The following is a 16748-nucleotide window of genomic DNA, read 5'->3' as shown; positions in this document are numbered from 1 at the left end:
AACAGGTATAGTACGCCCAAAATACTATAATTTTGTATATCGGAAAAAATATGTAAAAAGTACTAACATTTCGATATTTCCGTTCGATAAATTGGTGCAAAGTACAATAATTTTGCAATATAAGAAGATTTGGAGAACTTGGAAAAAATTCGCTTGAAAAACGTAAAAAAATCCCTTGACTTTGGTATAAAATGAAATTTCTTGAATTCTTCGGTAAGCATTTTGGATGGCAAGAGGTGTAGTAAAAAAGTGGTAAGTAAAAAGTGGTCTCGGAGTTTATCAAATTATCCATGTTTTTTTCTGAGAAACAAAAAACTTATACATTTTCAACAGATGACAACGCGTACTATATTTTTTCCCCAAATACTATAATTTGGAGACCTGTACTTTCCACTTTGAAAAGATAGCAACACTGATTTCTATGATATCACATTATTTCAGTGTTGCCAACCGTACTATAATTATAGTATTTGTACTATAATTTTGGTCCGCGTACTATGTACGATATAAAACAGTTATAGTACGCCCAAAATACTATAATTTTGAATATCGTACTATAATTTAATATAAAAGTACTATAATTTCGAATTTCGCATTTGCCATGTCGCAATCGAGTTGTCTTTGAAAATTTGGAAATCTGCGGCCCGCGGCGAAATTTTCTTCTCCTAAAAAAACGAGCTGACCATAAAAAATCGGGAACCTGCGGCCCGCGGCGAAATATGTTTCCTAAAAAAAACCTATGAAAAAATGCGAACCTGCGGCCCGCGGTGAAATATTTTTCCTAAAAAAACGAGCCGACTATGAAAAATTGTGGCGGTGAAATATTTACAAATTCTACTAAATTTTCCGTTATTTTTTTCTGAGAAACAAAAAACCTATACATTTTCAACAGATGATAACGCGTACTATATTTTATCCCCAAATACTATAATTTTGGAGGCTCTGTACTATAATTCCACTTTCAAAATATGACAACACTGCATTATTTACAAAATTAGTTCTCTTTGGTATATTATCAATGAATGAACTGTCAGAGTCAGAGTCCGAATGAATGTCAATAATTTGACATTTTAGGAGTCGGCTATGGTACATAAACAAAAAGACGTGATAATCCCGTTCTACCGTATGCAAAATAAAAACAATAATCTTCCCAAAGCTACTTGACAAACTGACATCTGTGATACGGTCGTGTAGTTAATAAATGTCATCACCTTTCAGACGAAGACAGAGATTTTATTCAGGGATCTGTGCTGGTGCTCTCTCTATTATATTTATAGAAATATATTGAAGTGGTATCGACTTTACTACCTTTGTAATTCTTATTAAAATTATATTTAAAAAGGTGCTTTTGATAATATAAGTAGTTAAGTAAATCTCTTCCAGCATGTACCTATTTAATAAATTAAGTATAGTTTCAAAATAAATTCATGCACCAAAACTTTACCAGCGAAGTAAATTTAATAGATTTTGAATTTTCTTGATAGAATTCTTTCAAATGTTTCTTTAGTTGAAACTGCGATAAAATGATGAAGAAAAGTAATGGTTGTGACGTATGTGGAGATAACGATACATTCAAATCTTATTTACAGATACCAAAAGTGTCAAAATGACCCAAAAGATTAAACAAAAAAAAATCGTTGACTCTTACAGTTACAAGTAAGTAAATAATTAATATGTTTTTATTACTAAACCAAAATAAGGTAATAAAAGATTGAATAAAAACCTGAAAGTAACGGTGAGACAAAGTGAAAAAAGGAGATTTTTACTTATACCAATCGATTGCTATGTTTGTGGGTGTTTAATGCCCCATGGGTTGATGCGATGACGGCATTTGTCCAGCAGTTGTCCACTCGCCAAGTGACATGTCCAACCCTTTTCCATTTCATCTACTTTGTGACCTCTATCAAATCACGTACTCTTGTCTGCTTCCTTATCCATTGGTTATGCTCAACACGCACCTTTCCATGCCACGTTGCAATATTTGGATTTTTATTACAATAAGAGTCCATGTTTCAAATGCGTATGTGAGCATTGGTAGCACACATGGTTGAAAACGAACCGGAGGGCTCGATAATTTTCCGAAAATGTTAACATATTTTTCTAATTTTATGTATACCTATTTCATAAAAATATGTATGTTAGATTTTTTGTTCCAGTTGCGCGGTGGACGCGGGCGCAAGCAGTCGTGTGAACGAGTTGCAAGTACCAAATCCGTGTTGTAGTTGAATGTAGCAATAATAAATGCAGTGAAAGCGAGTGTTTACAATAATAACCAGTTAAGCATGCGGACGTTAATAATAAATTATTGTTACAAAGTTGTTACAGTTAAGTGTCTCTGACTTCAGGGGCGCTTCCTCTAAATCAAAAAAATACAACGTTGCCAGCAATGGAAAACCAAAACGAAACCCAACAAACAATGTCGTATGCATCAGTTACACAAAAAATGCAATTTCCGAAGAAGGAGCAAGCCATCGTTCTAGATGCTATCAATGGCATCTCCATACGAACATACACACTATCGATCGGGAATAAGGTAGGTCCATGTCATATAAGATATGTATCTAGGATTTCCCAGGGAAGAGTGTGTATAAACTTGAGTAGTCAAGAGCAAGCAGATAAATTAACAGAAAATCAAGAAACAGTTAAAATTGGAAACCACATACTAGAAATCAGACCGCTGATCTCCAAATCAAAGAGGATAATAATATTGAACGTGTGCCCTATAATCCCACATAGCGTTTTGGAATAAAAACTCAATGAATTAAAGATAAAAACTACATCACGTATCACAAGCATCAGAGCTGGTATCAATGAACCGGGTTATGGACATATTTTAAGTTTCCGGAGACAGGTATATGTAAACCCAGAAGACACAATAAAACTGCCTGAGTCAATGCAAATAAATTTTGATAATTACCCTGTACTGGATTTACTTCTCCACCGAAAAACTGACATGTTTTATATGCAAAGAAGAGGGCCATCTGGCCAAATATTGTAAAACAACTGGAAATTATGAACCGCACACTGTACAATTGCCTGACTCTCTCAATGTACCAAAGGTGTTAACCTCTCTTTCGTTAGAGAGAGAAAATACACTCCATGAGGATGAACTCGCCGCAGATGTAGAGTCGGACAACTCTATTATCAACAAGGCCACGCCAAATGGTTCAAAAAGGCCGTTGACCAGTCCAACTGATATCAGCAGTGTAGACTTTGATTTTGAAGATACAGTGAAAAGGAATGCAATCACACGCATTCCTGCACTCCAACAAAAACCCAAAAAAAGTATCCACTGAGGATACAAATGAACTGTTGCTACCTGCCAAGGAACATGTCGAAAGTAACCGTCATAGATTTCCCATGGACTATGAAACATTACTCAGTTTCCTTGTGAAAACACATGGAAATCCCAATACCGAAATGATCGCAAATGAATTTACTACGGATATAGAAGCTCTAAATAACATGGTCACGGAAATTTACAGTTATTTAAAAGAACGCAGCATTAAAAGCCGCATAACAAGAATTAAGAAAAGACTATGTAATCCACAATTGAAAGCCTCCAGTGAAGATGTTAGTTCGTTGGAAGGACATGAGGAACAACATAATGCATAATTCCAGCAACAAAGATAGCCAATTTATTCAATCTGATATACGTATCGTTATCTGGAATACAAGAAGTATTCTTAATAGACTAAAGGAGCTTAGAGTGATGCTAGAGGAAATTGATATATTTATAGGCGTGGAAACATGGTTAAACGACACCATTTCTCACATAGTTATTAGCTTTTTAGGTTTTATGGTGCTTCGGCGAGACAGAATGTGCGCCAGAGGGGAAGGTATAATTTTCATTATTAGAAATACTATAGCTTACAAAGCTATTAACAACCTCATCATTCCGAACATATCCACTGAAGTTTTGGGCATTACATTGACTAACCTTAAAGATAAAATTAATATCATTGCAGTATATAGGCCCCTTAGCAATAGCGGAAATAATACAGATTTGTCGCTTCAGGAATGGGATCAAGTTTTTAGTAATACCCTATTAGATGATAAAACCATATTGGTAGGAGACTTCAATGCCCACAACGTCGCGTGGAATTGCAATAGAAATGATATTAATGGTTCTAGAATCTTCTACACTTTAGCTGATTACGACTTAATTTTAATAAATAATAATACTAAAACCCGTATTGATCTGCGACAAGGTACAAAATCAAATATTGATTTAGTTTTTGCTTCTCCTAATAAGATGTAATAGTGACAATAGCTAGAAGCAGAACAGGGCATTACAGTCTCAACGAATCATTGTACAAAATTAAAGTGGTAGATAGCTCTCAGTGTCAGTGTGGGCATCCCACTCAAGATCTTAACCACATTGTCTGGCAATGTGATGCCTATGACCAGGAGAGAGAGGTGTTAATGAATAAATTTTGAAAATGCAGGTTTATACCCTCCTTTCACGATTAATTCGTTCCTGGCAAAACCAAATATTTCAGTTATGAAAATTGTACATGAATTCCTCCAAAAATGTAACGTAAATGTCTAGTGTATAGTGTAACAAAAATGTAATTCTGTATTATTAATAATGTAACTATTTATGTCTGTAGTTAAAAAAGTATATGTATACTTTTGTAAACCATTGTAAAGCAGAATAGCCTTCCATTCAGAGAAGAGCTCAATTGCTTCCAAATAAAGAAAAAAAAAAAAAGATTTTTTGTTACGTCTATCTCAGATGGCCAACTTAATTTTTGCATAAGACAGCGATAATCTCGAGGATTTCATGAACCGGAACTGCGCTCCAATCCATTTTGAGGCCTGCCTTTATGCTTAAGACACAATGGGAGGTCAATTTTGAAGATGCTATTGATCCACCCAAATGCACTCTGGTAAAAGATAAACCTACATGATTAATCAGTGAGATTTTTAAAAATATCCCATTTAAATGAAATATTATGCCACTGTTGCACTTATTAAAATTATTGTTCTGTAACTTCAAAGCAACAGTGGAATAACTGAAATAACCCACTGTTGCTTTTAGGTATCTATACCCATCATAAAAAAAATTGTACAGAGTAATACCAGGCCTGGGAAAACTACGACCCGCCAAGTACTTCTATGGGACCCACAAGCTTTAATTGTATTTCTGAAAAAAGCTAACTTTTTTCTACATTTTAACGGTTTTTTGTAAATAAAATTTTAATATCGATGAATTGCACCGTCAAGAAGAAATCTGCAAATTTTAGAACACTCTTAAATCTGACAAATTCGAACAATTTACAGATTCCGCTAGAAAAATGTTGATTATTTTTGGATCAACCTACATAATATGTGAACAAACATTAACAACTTATATATAACAATTAATAACTTAACTACAGAAACTCCTGAAATTAAAAAAAATTATAACAGTTTCATTCTTCTCATTAAATTGTTGACTATTAGAGAATCATTTTTTTTTATGTGGAAATTCCTTTCCGTTTTTTATTTAGGTGAAAAGGGGAGATTCAAAAACACCCATGTACCGAATATAAATTAACATGCAAAATTATTGATACTGTTGACATAGAATTTTTTCATTTAGCAAACAAAAGGAAAGACACTGGGAATGCTCAAACTAATTATTGTTTTGTTCTCAAGATAATGGGTATACACCTTGCTATACGACTGACATTTTTTTTTGAATTGTTTCTACAATCCGATATTGGATCTGGGCCGTCTCACAAAGAGGATCTGTTACAGATTCTTTTCTTACGAGAAACGGATATTAACCAATTGCTCAACTGATTAGGTCCATGCGTATGAATGCGGAATGTGAATTTTCCAGACCTGGAATTCGAACCCGAGACACACAACTTTATAAACCGACACGTTACTGCTAAATCGCAGCCGACATACGTTTCTGGAAAGTTGATAGTGAAGTGTAATGCCACCATATGACGTTATATTAAAATGAATCATTTGCTACCATACAATCGGTTTCAATTTTAGAAAAAAATCCGTCTTTATTTAGTAGAAATCGCATTTTGTTTATTTTTTCACATTTGCATTACAAAAATAAATGAGTTCTTCACCGGGAGCAATTCGACGTAGGATGTTCATTCCATGTTTGAAATGGGGAACCACTTTTGATAAATCCCTAAAGGTTAACTGTCAGTCAAGTAGTTCTTCTCACATGTCATTTATTATGTTATGAGGCAACTGGCGTCTTGTTACTGCTCTGCTTACGGTTACAAATGTTTAGATCTCTAATTTTCCATTTAATTTGACTTATGTTGAATGATTAAAAAAGGCCGGTATAAGAAAAAGCCGAATAACGGGCAACCATATAAGATATTATTGTTTTCTGATTGAATCTATTTACCCATTAAAAGATTTGTGAACACAATTATACGTGTTTTATATGTAGTAGTAAAGTAGCCACTATCCTAACCTAACAAAGATTCATAGTATTTTACTTCATAATATACCAATAAGCTTGGTGGAATATGTTATAAACTTGATCATTTATAACTTTCTCACATTTATTTGGGCTTCTTTAATGTCGAGTTCCTTTATAGCGAGCTGAAATTAAAAAACAAATAGTGAGTCTCTTAAAATAAATATGTGTAGGTACATGTAACCCTCCCCCCCCCCCCCCCTGTTCATCGCAACCCCGGCAAGTGCGGATTCGTTATATCGCGATCTTTTTTTAAAACTGAAAATTGTTGAAAGGGGATATTATCCACTAAATTTAATTTTTAATGTGGATCAGATGAGACTATTGGAAATGAATCCCAACACGTAGGTATGTTTATTTCCTTAGAAGAGATGACTGCTTCTGGATTTTAAGCATCAAGAGGATCGTCTAACTCTACTCATTCAAGAAGCTGATGGAGGTGATAGAGATGCCATGCGGGTTTGGCAGAAACAATTTAATATTATGAAAGCTATCCGAAACATCAACGAGGCGTGGAATGAAGTCACCCAGTCGTGCATGAAGGGCGTTTGGAAAAGGCTATTCAATGAAATTGTTGAAGTTCACTGCGATTACAAAAATAATATTCAAAACATCATCGAAGAGATTAGTCTTACAGCCATATCCGAAGGCATCGGAGGTATTGATGTAGATGATATTCAGACTTTATTAAAATCACACGGCGAACCCTTAACTGATGAAGAGCTGCAGGAAATGGACTGCCATGGATTGGATTACGGATTTCTTCCGAAATAACTTTTCATACAAAATAGAATTAACTGAAAATGAATTCAATTCTACTTAAAGATGGCTAAAAGTATTAAAAGAATGCATTGGCATCGTATTCTGATATATTCTAAAAGTTTCAAATGTCTAGCTAGTCTGGAAGTTGGTTAAAAATCGATTGCAAGATTTGTACCGGACAAACAACCACTGGACAAATAAGAATACGAGCTAATAAAAATGTTGTAAAATGGTTTTCTTCCAGATTACACAAAAAAATACTGCTACAAAATACAACAAAGCAACTTAGCGGTGATGTGTAATCAATAAAAATATAATATAATCAAACTTGAACAATTAAATTTTAAAAATATTTTTTTTACTAAGAACACATATTCACACACAAGAGAGCCATTAATAATTATATGTAGGGGAGAGCAGGTAGGATTCGTACACAGGGAGCATTCGTACAGTGGCGATATCTTCACTATCCAATTCATTGGCGTGCTCACGTTTGTGTGTAAGACTCCCGCTCATACGCATAGTGTAACCGCGGGGCAGGGCATCAGTGCGGCCAACAGCTTCGACGGAGCACGCCGATAGGTGTTTTCGCTCTACGTAAGTATTTTTTGTATTCACTTTTGAACACGCTTAACTGTTATAAGTTTTACACGAATGTTATAAGTGACTTAGTATAGTTTATGAAGTGATAACTTTGTTTAATATGTAAATAGTCATTTTAGGCTAACTATAGCGGTTATTTTTATTTTCAATTAATTTGTTGATTTCTCGGTTTGGGGTACCTTCGTGCAGTTATGAGTGGGGTAGATTCGTACTGTACGAATGCTCCCCATTCCTAACTGCGTGGCAGTAGAAAGATTGTTCACCAAAAATATTATTGTTACAGAACCATGCCGCGAATATATGTGAAAAAGGGGACCGGAACAGGAGACGTTGATGAAGATGCAATGATGCAAGATGCAGCCGTTAGAATCCACGTAAGGTGGACAATCAACTTCTACAGCGGGCCAAGATGCCAATGTGCCAGAAACTCTACCTGCAGAAACAGAGATTACTCAACAAGATCTTCCATGGAGCTCAGCGCCAGTATCACCCTCCTTGCTATCACCTACAACTGCACCTGCATCTTCATCAACTGTAGGATTAATAACTCCAGAAATTATCCGGCCCTATCCCAGAGTGGACAGAAATGCGTTAAAAAAGTCGAAGAAAGGAAAACTACCAGGAAAATCGAGAATATATACAGATACCCCTGAAAAAAATAGACTGGAAGAAATAGAAAAAGCAAAACAGTTGAAGAAGCAAGAGCAAGAGAGGAAGCAAAGGGCTAAAGAGATGAAGCGAGCATTATATTTACTGTCAGATAGAAGAACCAAAACAAAGAGACAGAAGAAAACTTCAGGGACAACTAAACCAAAGAGGCAAAATAAAACTGTAAAGACTGATAGTCAGGATGAAACTGATTGTGAGGATGAGGCTAATATGAGTTTAAGAGAAAGTTCTTGTTCTCTCATCGAAGAGACGTCTGAAGGATCGGATACTGACAATGAAACTCCAGTGACGTCAGAGAATATCAAAGAAGAACGCTTTGTGATAGTAGAGTTCAAGAAAACAAAGACCGTTTAAATTATCTTGGGCAGGTGCTTAAAAAATATAGTCCCGTTGAATACAAAGTTTCATTTTTGAGGAAGAAGCCTCATACCTGGAAATTTGTCTTTCCCACTACCAAAGATGAAGGAACAGTTTACATATCAGTGGGTCTATTCTATACTTATCGACCGCTAAAGTGATAAAGTGATAAATATTATCAAACTTAGGGTAGGTTTGTATCAAAATATTAGCACGTATTGTAACAATTACACGAAGTTGGTTTTATTGTTGCAATAAGTGCTATATTTTAACAGAACCTATCTTGCTGCTGTTAAAATATCGCATTTATTGCAACAATAAAAACCAACTTCGTGTAATTGTTACAATAAGTGCTAATATTTTGATACAAACCTACCCTAAGTATGATACTATATATCACTTTAGTGTTCGATAAGTATAGAATAGACCCACAGATGTGGTATGCGTTTTCCCGCTATCAAAATCTGCTTTTACAGCAAGAACAGCCCGGATAATATTTAGCTTCGAAAAAGACCTATCTATATATAATGTTGGATAGTACAACTATTAAATACGATTAAGACCTATTACTCTAATGGTTAATTTTATAATGTTGGTTTATTCGTTCCTTTATTAACAAAAAAATAAATAAAAGTGTTATGTTTTTATGACTACGTAGTTATAAGCACTTTAAAAACAATAACTATTAATTATTATTACATGAAGGCTGATTCTGTGTTAGCTTCGATCTCAATACATGATTATATTACATTGAATAAATAGCATTTTCTTTGACTGTACGAAGGTTCCCCATTATGTACGAATGTGCCCCACACTATGTACGAAGCTACCCCACGTGTGGGGTAGCTTCGTACGTTTTCCATTTTTCAGAAAAGTTACCGTAGCTTCGCCATGCTGATTTGTATCTAAACTATACTTCACTATTATTAAAGCCAAATATATTGGATATATAACAGCATTGAAGTTATTTAAAAATATCTTACAGTTTTGTTTTTATATGGCTTAGAGTAAAAAGTGTACGAATCCTACCTGCTCTCCCCTATCTGAGTGTAACTTCAATGCTACACTTGTAATGCATCTAACTTTAAATTTAAATAAAATGCAGTTGAAATAAGTAATATTTTAGTTTAAATTTTTTCATCGATAACCGGATATGCACAAGATTTAACCCTTTTACCAGCTGATTTAGCCTAGCATAATATGAGAAAACTCCCAAGCGTTTTTGCCAAAAAATCGTCGATTTTTTTTTTAAATAAATAATTCTACACATGTTTTTAAAATTTTAAACTTTTTTTTGTGTGTTCTCAATGGTGTATAAAGCAATAATAAGTAATAATATTATATTGATAGTTTACATCAATAAAACAAAAGAAAAAAATAATGTATCAATATTTATTTAGAAATGAACGGATAAAACTATGTTTGAACAACATTTTTTTATTTATAATTGATATGAAATCATTATATAATCTATTCTTATCTAGTAACAGAAAAAAAATAAACATATTATTATTTCTCTATGAAATAGAATTTTTATAAAGTAATCAAAAAAAATAGTATAGTGTCAAGGTATTTAATTCAATTCGCGAAATCGCAAGAGAATTCCATACAGTATCGAAGACTAACTGATATGGGAATGAAGTAATTTCAAAAAATAAGTTTCAAAGCACTAAATCATTTATAATAATATTTATTCATGTATTTTTTCACCATCCTACCAAAAGTACAGTGGGCATCCATTGTTTGTTCGGTCAGTTCATAAAAATTACAAAATTCATTTTGTAATGTGATATATGAATCATAAAACAACTAAAAGAAATATCAGAACTAAAAATGGTCTCGAGTTCGACAGCAAGAGCAATTATGACTTGTGAGTTATTAGGGTATGACACAATTATAAACAAGTGCGACACTAAAATAAATATTAGTCACACCCAACACAGAGTGAATATTGTGCTTTGTCTACACCAGACGAAATATGAGGGGAAAAAATTTGGAATAAATCGTAAATTTGGTTCCAAACTTTCGGCCGATGGATCGGCCCAGATGGAGTTTTCGCACAGGTATGGTGAGCCGAATGGGAGTAAAAGAGTTAAGAATGTTAAATTCTTATTTTGGTTTGAGGGTATTCAAAAATGATGTATTTTCAAGTAGGTACCTACCTAATAAATATTATTGAAATGCTTTTTAGAAATAGAATCATAATAAAATCTTTACCATCCAATCCTCCATATCCAATGAAAATATGAATTGATTGTTCTCTTTAATGGAGCTATTTTCATCATTCTTCATTTGGTCTTTTGACACGGGTGATATGTGTGGTAATCCGGTACTGTCATCTAGAAAAAAATAATATATACATTCTAATCAACGAGACAACTGAAATCGACAAGATACATAAAATAGATTTAACCGAACTCCATAAAATAAAATACATTTTCAACTGTTTTTCCTTTTCACATATCCCTATTATTCTAAAGATTAGCAATGTAAAATAATTGAGGTCAGTCTCTGAAAAAAGAATGTTATCGCAATACTGCCAGTTTTCAGTAAATCATTTTAAATGGCACTTCATAGATATTTTGTCCTCATACCAGCCAAAAATCATTATTTAATCTTGACAACAGATGATACCGGAAATCTTAGATTTGTAACTAGACGTTTTTAAGCTGGCATGTTGTGTGTAACCGATATATTGTAAGTTTGCTATCATAAACAGGATAATAAAAATTAGTTAAGATGTTCAAGTGATCTGAAACTACAGTGTTAATTTTTTGCCTAAAAAAAAAGGCCTGCCAAATATTTTTGATTTAAAAATTGTCCCTTTGACGAAAAAGTTTGTGAAACCCTAGATAGATAATCGAGGTGATACGAATGTAAGCAGTAAGCAAGTTTAATAATACTTACCGATTTCAATGGAGACAATGCCATCTCGTACAAGAAAAGAAATGTGATATATATTTTCTATGGTTCTCCCAAAACTGTGTGGGTCCAACACGAGATGTAAGAAGCTTAGGGACCGGGAATTGTTTTTTTTATACAGCTGGTTAATTAACTTCTTTATGTGAGACACTACAACAGTGTCTTCTTCTGACTTCTCGATAATTGTAACATTTTCCGGCTTTTCAGTCGTTTGATTTTTGTTCCGCTCAATCTTTTTTCTGTTCCTCTGCGGTCTCTCTGCCGGCAGACCGGGTAGAAATGTTCCACGGAGATTTAGAAAGCCTGGCGGATGGTTTGGAATGCACAATGAGGACCAGTAAATGAGGTTACAACGCTGTAATAATAAAGAGAATGCTTTAATAACATTTAAAATTTGTTTCAAAATACTATTCAATGAATAATGCATTTATTGAACATACAGGTACATCAACGGGTACAGTACTGTAAACTTAGTTGTAGAATTGATGGAGGAGCCACAGTCATGCAACTGTACAGAACCTGACAACGGAATGATATAATATTCAATATGGTGTCATTAGATTCGTTGTTTGTAGTTCCATTTTAGTCTGCTTTATGGAAAAGTTTGTGAGACTGTATTTAGATTGATTCATATTAGCTATGTTCAATAAAGAATGTTAATGCCTTGATTCAAAACAACGAAAGTTGGGCAACAATTTAACAGACTTTAATATAACACCTCAGATGCAGTTGTAAACTTTAGAATGATTAGCGATTGCACCTTCAGCTTGTTGGTGAAGTACACCCTCTGGACTGCAATGAATGATATATTCTGTACAAATATGTTTCCGAGGTTGTAGGAAGTTTGTGTTAAGAAAAAAATGGAATTTATTATTTGTTGTTACAGCAAAGGACAATAAATTATTAATGTATTAAAGCAGTTTTACAATATGGTCAGCAAGCGCATCCGGATCATAGACATTAGTGTTTCCACTCATGTTTTCCACGCAGAGAGTGGCCATTTCAGAGGTGGCCAGCAAAACACGTGAGTCCAACAGACTTTCTCCGGGATGTTGAACCTTTTCTTGAATCGGTCCATCGCTTAATAACTTGCCGGCCTCCTTCACAACATTGCGGGTTTTTTCAACAGTTTCAATGCCGTATATTGCATTGTCGTCTGTAACAAAAACACAAATGAAAAACTTGGAAGATTTGCATGTGAAAATCAGATCATAATCCTATATTAATTAACTGCAGTGAAGCATTCTTTCATTTTCTCCTCTGTTTAATGTTATATATATAAATATGGGTACTGTTCGGTTATCAGGAATACAGCGGAAAACACATTTTGAAAATACCCGATATACTGGATTATTTGTTAGTTTGGGTTAGTTTAGGTTAGGTTTGGTTAGGTTAACCTAACAAATAATCCAGTTTATCGGCGATTTTCAAAATGTGTTTTCCGCTGTATTCTTGATAACCGAACAGTACCTAAATATGTATTGGAATTAACATATTAGTCGTAGGCCGACAATAATGTTGACTGTTTTTGCGATGACCAGTTTTGAGCCATTAGCTTTTTTCTCTAATACTGGCATAGAACAGATTAATAAATAGAAATGTAAAACCCATTGCCATGGACCAAAGTTCTGAAGCAGGGTAGTTTATGGCCTGACCGCCATAAAACCCAAGTAAAAAAAACCGCGTCGACTGTTCTCAAAGATTGAAAGCATGTTATTTTAACGTGACAAACTAAAATGCATATTATTAACTATTGAAAATAGCATAACACATGTTTAAGTTTATAACATATTTTTCCAAACTCGAGATAGGTATATAGCCTGTTATAATACCACCCTCAGTATGTAAGCCAGTTCCCATAAATGTTGTGTTCCCTTAATAGTGGCGTGATGTGATTCAGGTAAGAAGTGTCTTGTCATTATGGATATACATTCACACGCTACTTCTCAAATACACTATTGTAAGCTGAATAGAAAAAGATATGAAAATTAAAATATTGTATTTGAATGCGACAATGAATGAAATTGGCGGCAATTCATCGTGTAGTTACACTGATTTAATCTTATTGCTAATTGCGAAGGGATTACTGACGAAGTTTCCGTGAAAATTAATTAGGTATACAATATTTTATATCGTATTAGAACTACATACCACGAACTATTTTAATTTATGAACAATTCAAACTTTTGACGTTTGATGTTTTGGGAATGTAGTATATACAGGGTATTTTAACTTACCGAGTGTTGAAACATTTTCCAATAGTAATCTGTACTGCTGCTTTCTTATATAAGTACCCATGGTATTATTGGGAGAAGTCATTTTGAATTAAAAAACGATAAATAATTTTTTTAAAACAAGACTTCACCAAAACAAATGAACTGAAGATTATCTATGATAAATTTATCTACGGCAGTGTTGCCATCTTTTAAAAGTGGAATTATAGTACAGAGCCTCCAAAATTATAGTATTTGGGGAAAAAATATAGTACGCGTTGTCATCTGTTGAAAATGTATAGGTTTTTTGTTTCTCAGAGACCCCTTTTTATTTAGGTACCTATTTCTTGCCACCAAAAATGCTTACCGACGAATTCAAGAAAATTTATTAGGGATTTTTTTACGTTTTTCGAGAAATTTTTTCCAAGTTCTCCAAATCTTCTTATATGGCGAAATTATAGTACTTTGCACCAATTTATCAAACGGAAATGTCGAAATTTTAGTACTTTTTACAGATTTTTTCCGATATTCAAAATTATAGTATTTTTGGGCGTACTATACCTGTTTTATATCGTACATAGTACACGGACCAAAATTATAGTACAAATACTATAACTATAGTACGGTTGGCAACACTGATCTACGGTGTAGCCAGTGTTGCCATATTTTGAAAGAGGAATTATAGTACAGAGCCTCCAAAAATATAGTATTTGGGGCTAAAATATAGTACGCGTTGTCATCTGTTGAAAATGTATAGGTTTTTTGTTTCTCAGAAAAAAATAACGGAGAATTTGAGAACCTCTGAGACCCCTTTTTATTTAGGTACCTCTTCACACCAAAAATGCTTACCGAAGAATTCGAGAATTTTCATTTTAAGCCAAAGTTAAGGGATTTTTTTACGTCGTTCGAGCATTTTTTTCCCTAGTTCTCCAAATCTTCTTATATTGCGAAATTATAATACTTTGCACAAATATATCGAACGAAAATATCAAAATTATAGTACTTTTTACATATTTTCTCCAATATTCAAAATTATACTATTTTGGACGTACTATACCTGTTTTATATCGTACATAGTACGCAGACTATAATTATAGTACAAATACTATAGGTAATTATAGTACGGTTGGCATCACTGGTGTAGCCAGACATTTGGCAAAAGTTAAATGCTGATAGGATAAAAATATCAAAACTATTCTAGATTCCGTTTTGTTTGAATATAAAAAATAGATTAATTTTATGTGGTCTTTAAAATCATTTTATTAGCCAGTCTTTATTTTTTATTTTTTACCTATACCTAGTTATACTATTTATTCTACTTAATTTTATTCTTTTATTGAAAACAGAAGAATTTGAATGACCGTATAATAATTATACAGATATAAGATATAATTATTTATGTCATAATAAAACAATCTCATAACCAAAGAGATTGAAATCTCTTTGCTCATTACATAATAATATTATTATGTTGGTGCTTTTAACTGGTTCTCCGTCGTCTTTATCTGTCAGTCGCCTATTTGGAATTCAGCTATCTTTTGTCATCGAATTATAGTACCTACGCGGTCCAAGACATTATAGTATTTCGGCAAAAATTATAGGACGTGTTGAAAATGTAAGTTTTTTGTTTGTCACGGAGAATTCGAGAAATTCCGATGCCCAGCTTTAATAAAACATCTCTTACGACCGAAAAATGCTAACACCGGCCGTCGTCATTATCGTCATAGACTAATATCGCACACTGAGATCTTATATTATTTATATTATATAGATTATACTTACTACGTCCCTCGCTTCACGTTATTACGATTTGCTGTGATTGAAGTACGAAAATTTTACGGAACTTTAAACATCGACAATAATATAGATACCTAACTTTTAAACGCAATGAAATAAGCAATGGGGAATATTCGCACAACCGGCGAATTCAATTAATTCCATTTTTCAAAATTGTGGTATTTTTGACGTACTATACTTTTTTAATAGTACGCGAATCAAAATGTACTATAATTACAGTTCGGTTGGCAACACTGCGCTCACTGACAGATGACAGCGAGCGGTGGCGGAGAACCAGTAAACAGACCCCATATTTTTATTAGGTATCAAAAGTATTCCACAATAACTATTTTGAAAAAGAAAACCTTTATATAGTTTTTGGTATTTTTTTTCGTTTAGTAGGTACCTACTGTATAGCAAAAATACATTCGTGACGGTAATTTTGTAAATAATAATATTGTCAACCGCATTGAATATCATTCTACCTACGACTACAGTCTCAACTCTACACTCTACACCAGTGTTGCCAACCGTACTATAATTATAGTACATTACTATAATTTTTATGCCGCAAAAAATGTAAAATACTATAATTTTACGCAAATATCACAAAAATACTATAATTTTGAAGGATTCGAGACGAAAAATGTTCCTGTACTATAGTTTTTTTTTAAATACTATAATTTTTACCCTTTTGTACTATAATCAACATAGAAAAAGATGGCAGCACTGCTCTACACTGATAATCAGTGTTGCCATCTTTTTCTATGCTGATTATAGTACAAAGGCGTAAAAGTTATAGTGTTTCTGATAAAAATATAGTACAAGAAAATAAAATTATAGTAATTTGGCGTAAAATTATAGTATTTTACATTTTTCGCCGAATCAAAATTTTAGTATTGTACTATACTTATAGTACAATTGGCAGCACTGCTGATAATAATTAATAATATTTTGATATGGAAACATTTTAATACAAAGTGTGGCAATATTTAAAGCTGAAG

General features: G+C 33.3%; 1 protein-coding gene and 1 long non-coding RNA gene across 2 annotated transcripts; one reads left to right on the top strand and one right to left on the bottom strand.

Moving 5' to 3' along the window:
- Nucleotides 1–1035: 1035 nt before the first annotated feature.
- LOC147067493 (uncharacterized) lies at nt 1036–4693 on the top strand. The gene is made up of 3 exons (XR_015071466.1): nt 1036–1123; nt 1590–1656; nt 2157–4693. It is a non-coding gene; the product is annotated as an uncharacterized LOC147067493 (long non-coding RNA).
- Nucleotides 3618–14151, bottom strand: LOC147067492 (EP300-interacting inhibitor of differentiation 3-like). The gene is made up of 5 exons (XM_085953866.1): nt 13993–14151; nt 12682–12911; nt 11741–12110; nt 11051–11172; nt 3618–6567 (listed from the first exon to the last, which is right to left on the bottom strand). The coding sequence occupies exons 1-5, from the start codon at nt 14072–14074 to the stop codon at nt 6511–6513; spliced, it is 861 nt and encodes a 286-aa protein (XP_085809992.1). The 5' UTR covers nt 14075–14151; the 3' UTR covers nt 3618–6510.
- Nucleotides 14152–16748: the final 2597 nt, after the last annotated feature.

Source organism: Rhyacophila brunnea, unplaced genomic scaffold (genome assembly GCF_057557595.1).
Source record: "Rhyacophila brunnea isolate RB1 unplaced genomic scaffold, BYU_Rbru_1.0 scaffold_4, whole genome shotgun sequence".
Lineage (NCBI taxonomy): Eukaryota > Metazoa > Arthropoda > Insecta > Trichoptera > Rhyacophilidae > Rhyacophila > Rhyacophila brunnea.
Note: the sequence above shows the minus strand (reverse complement) of the source record. Positions and strands in the feature narration are given on the sequence as shown.

Excerpts from the sequence above, each read along its gene's own strand:
- LOC147067492 (XM_085953866.1), bottom strand. The coding sequence starts at position 14,074 with ATGACTTCTCCCAATAATACCATGGGTACTTATATAAGAAAGCAGCAG. Across the intron at positions 12,111-12,681 it reads ATGCGCTTGCTGACCATATT|CGTTGTAACCTCATTTACTG; the intron begins GTAAAACTGCTT and ends TTATTATTACAG. Across the intron at positions 6,568-11,050 it reads TGGATATGGAGGATTGGATG|CTCGCTATAAAGGAACTCGA; the intron begins GTAAAGATTTTA and ends TTTTAATTTCAG.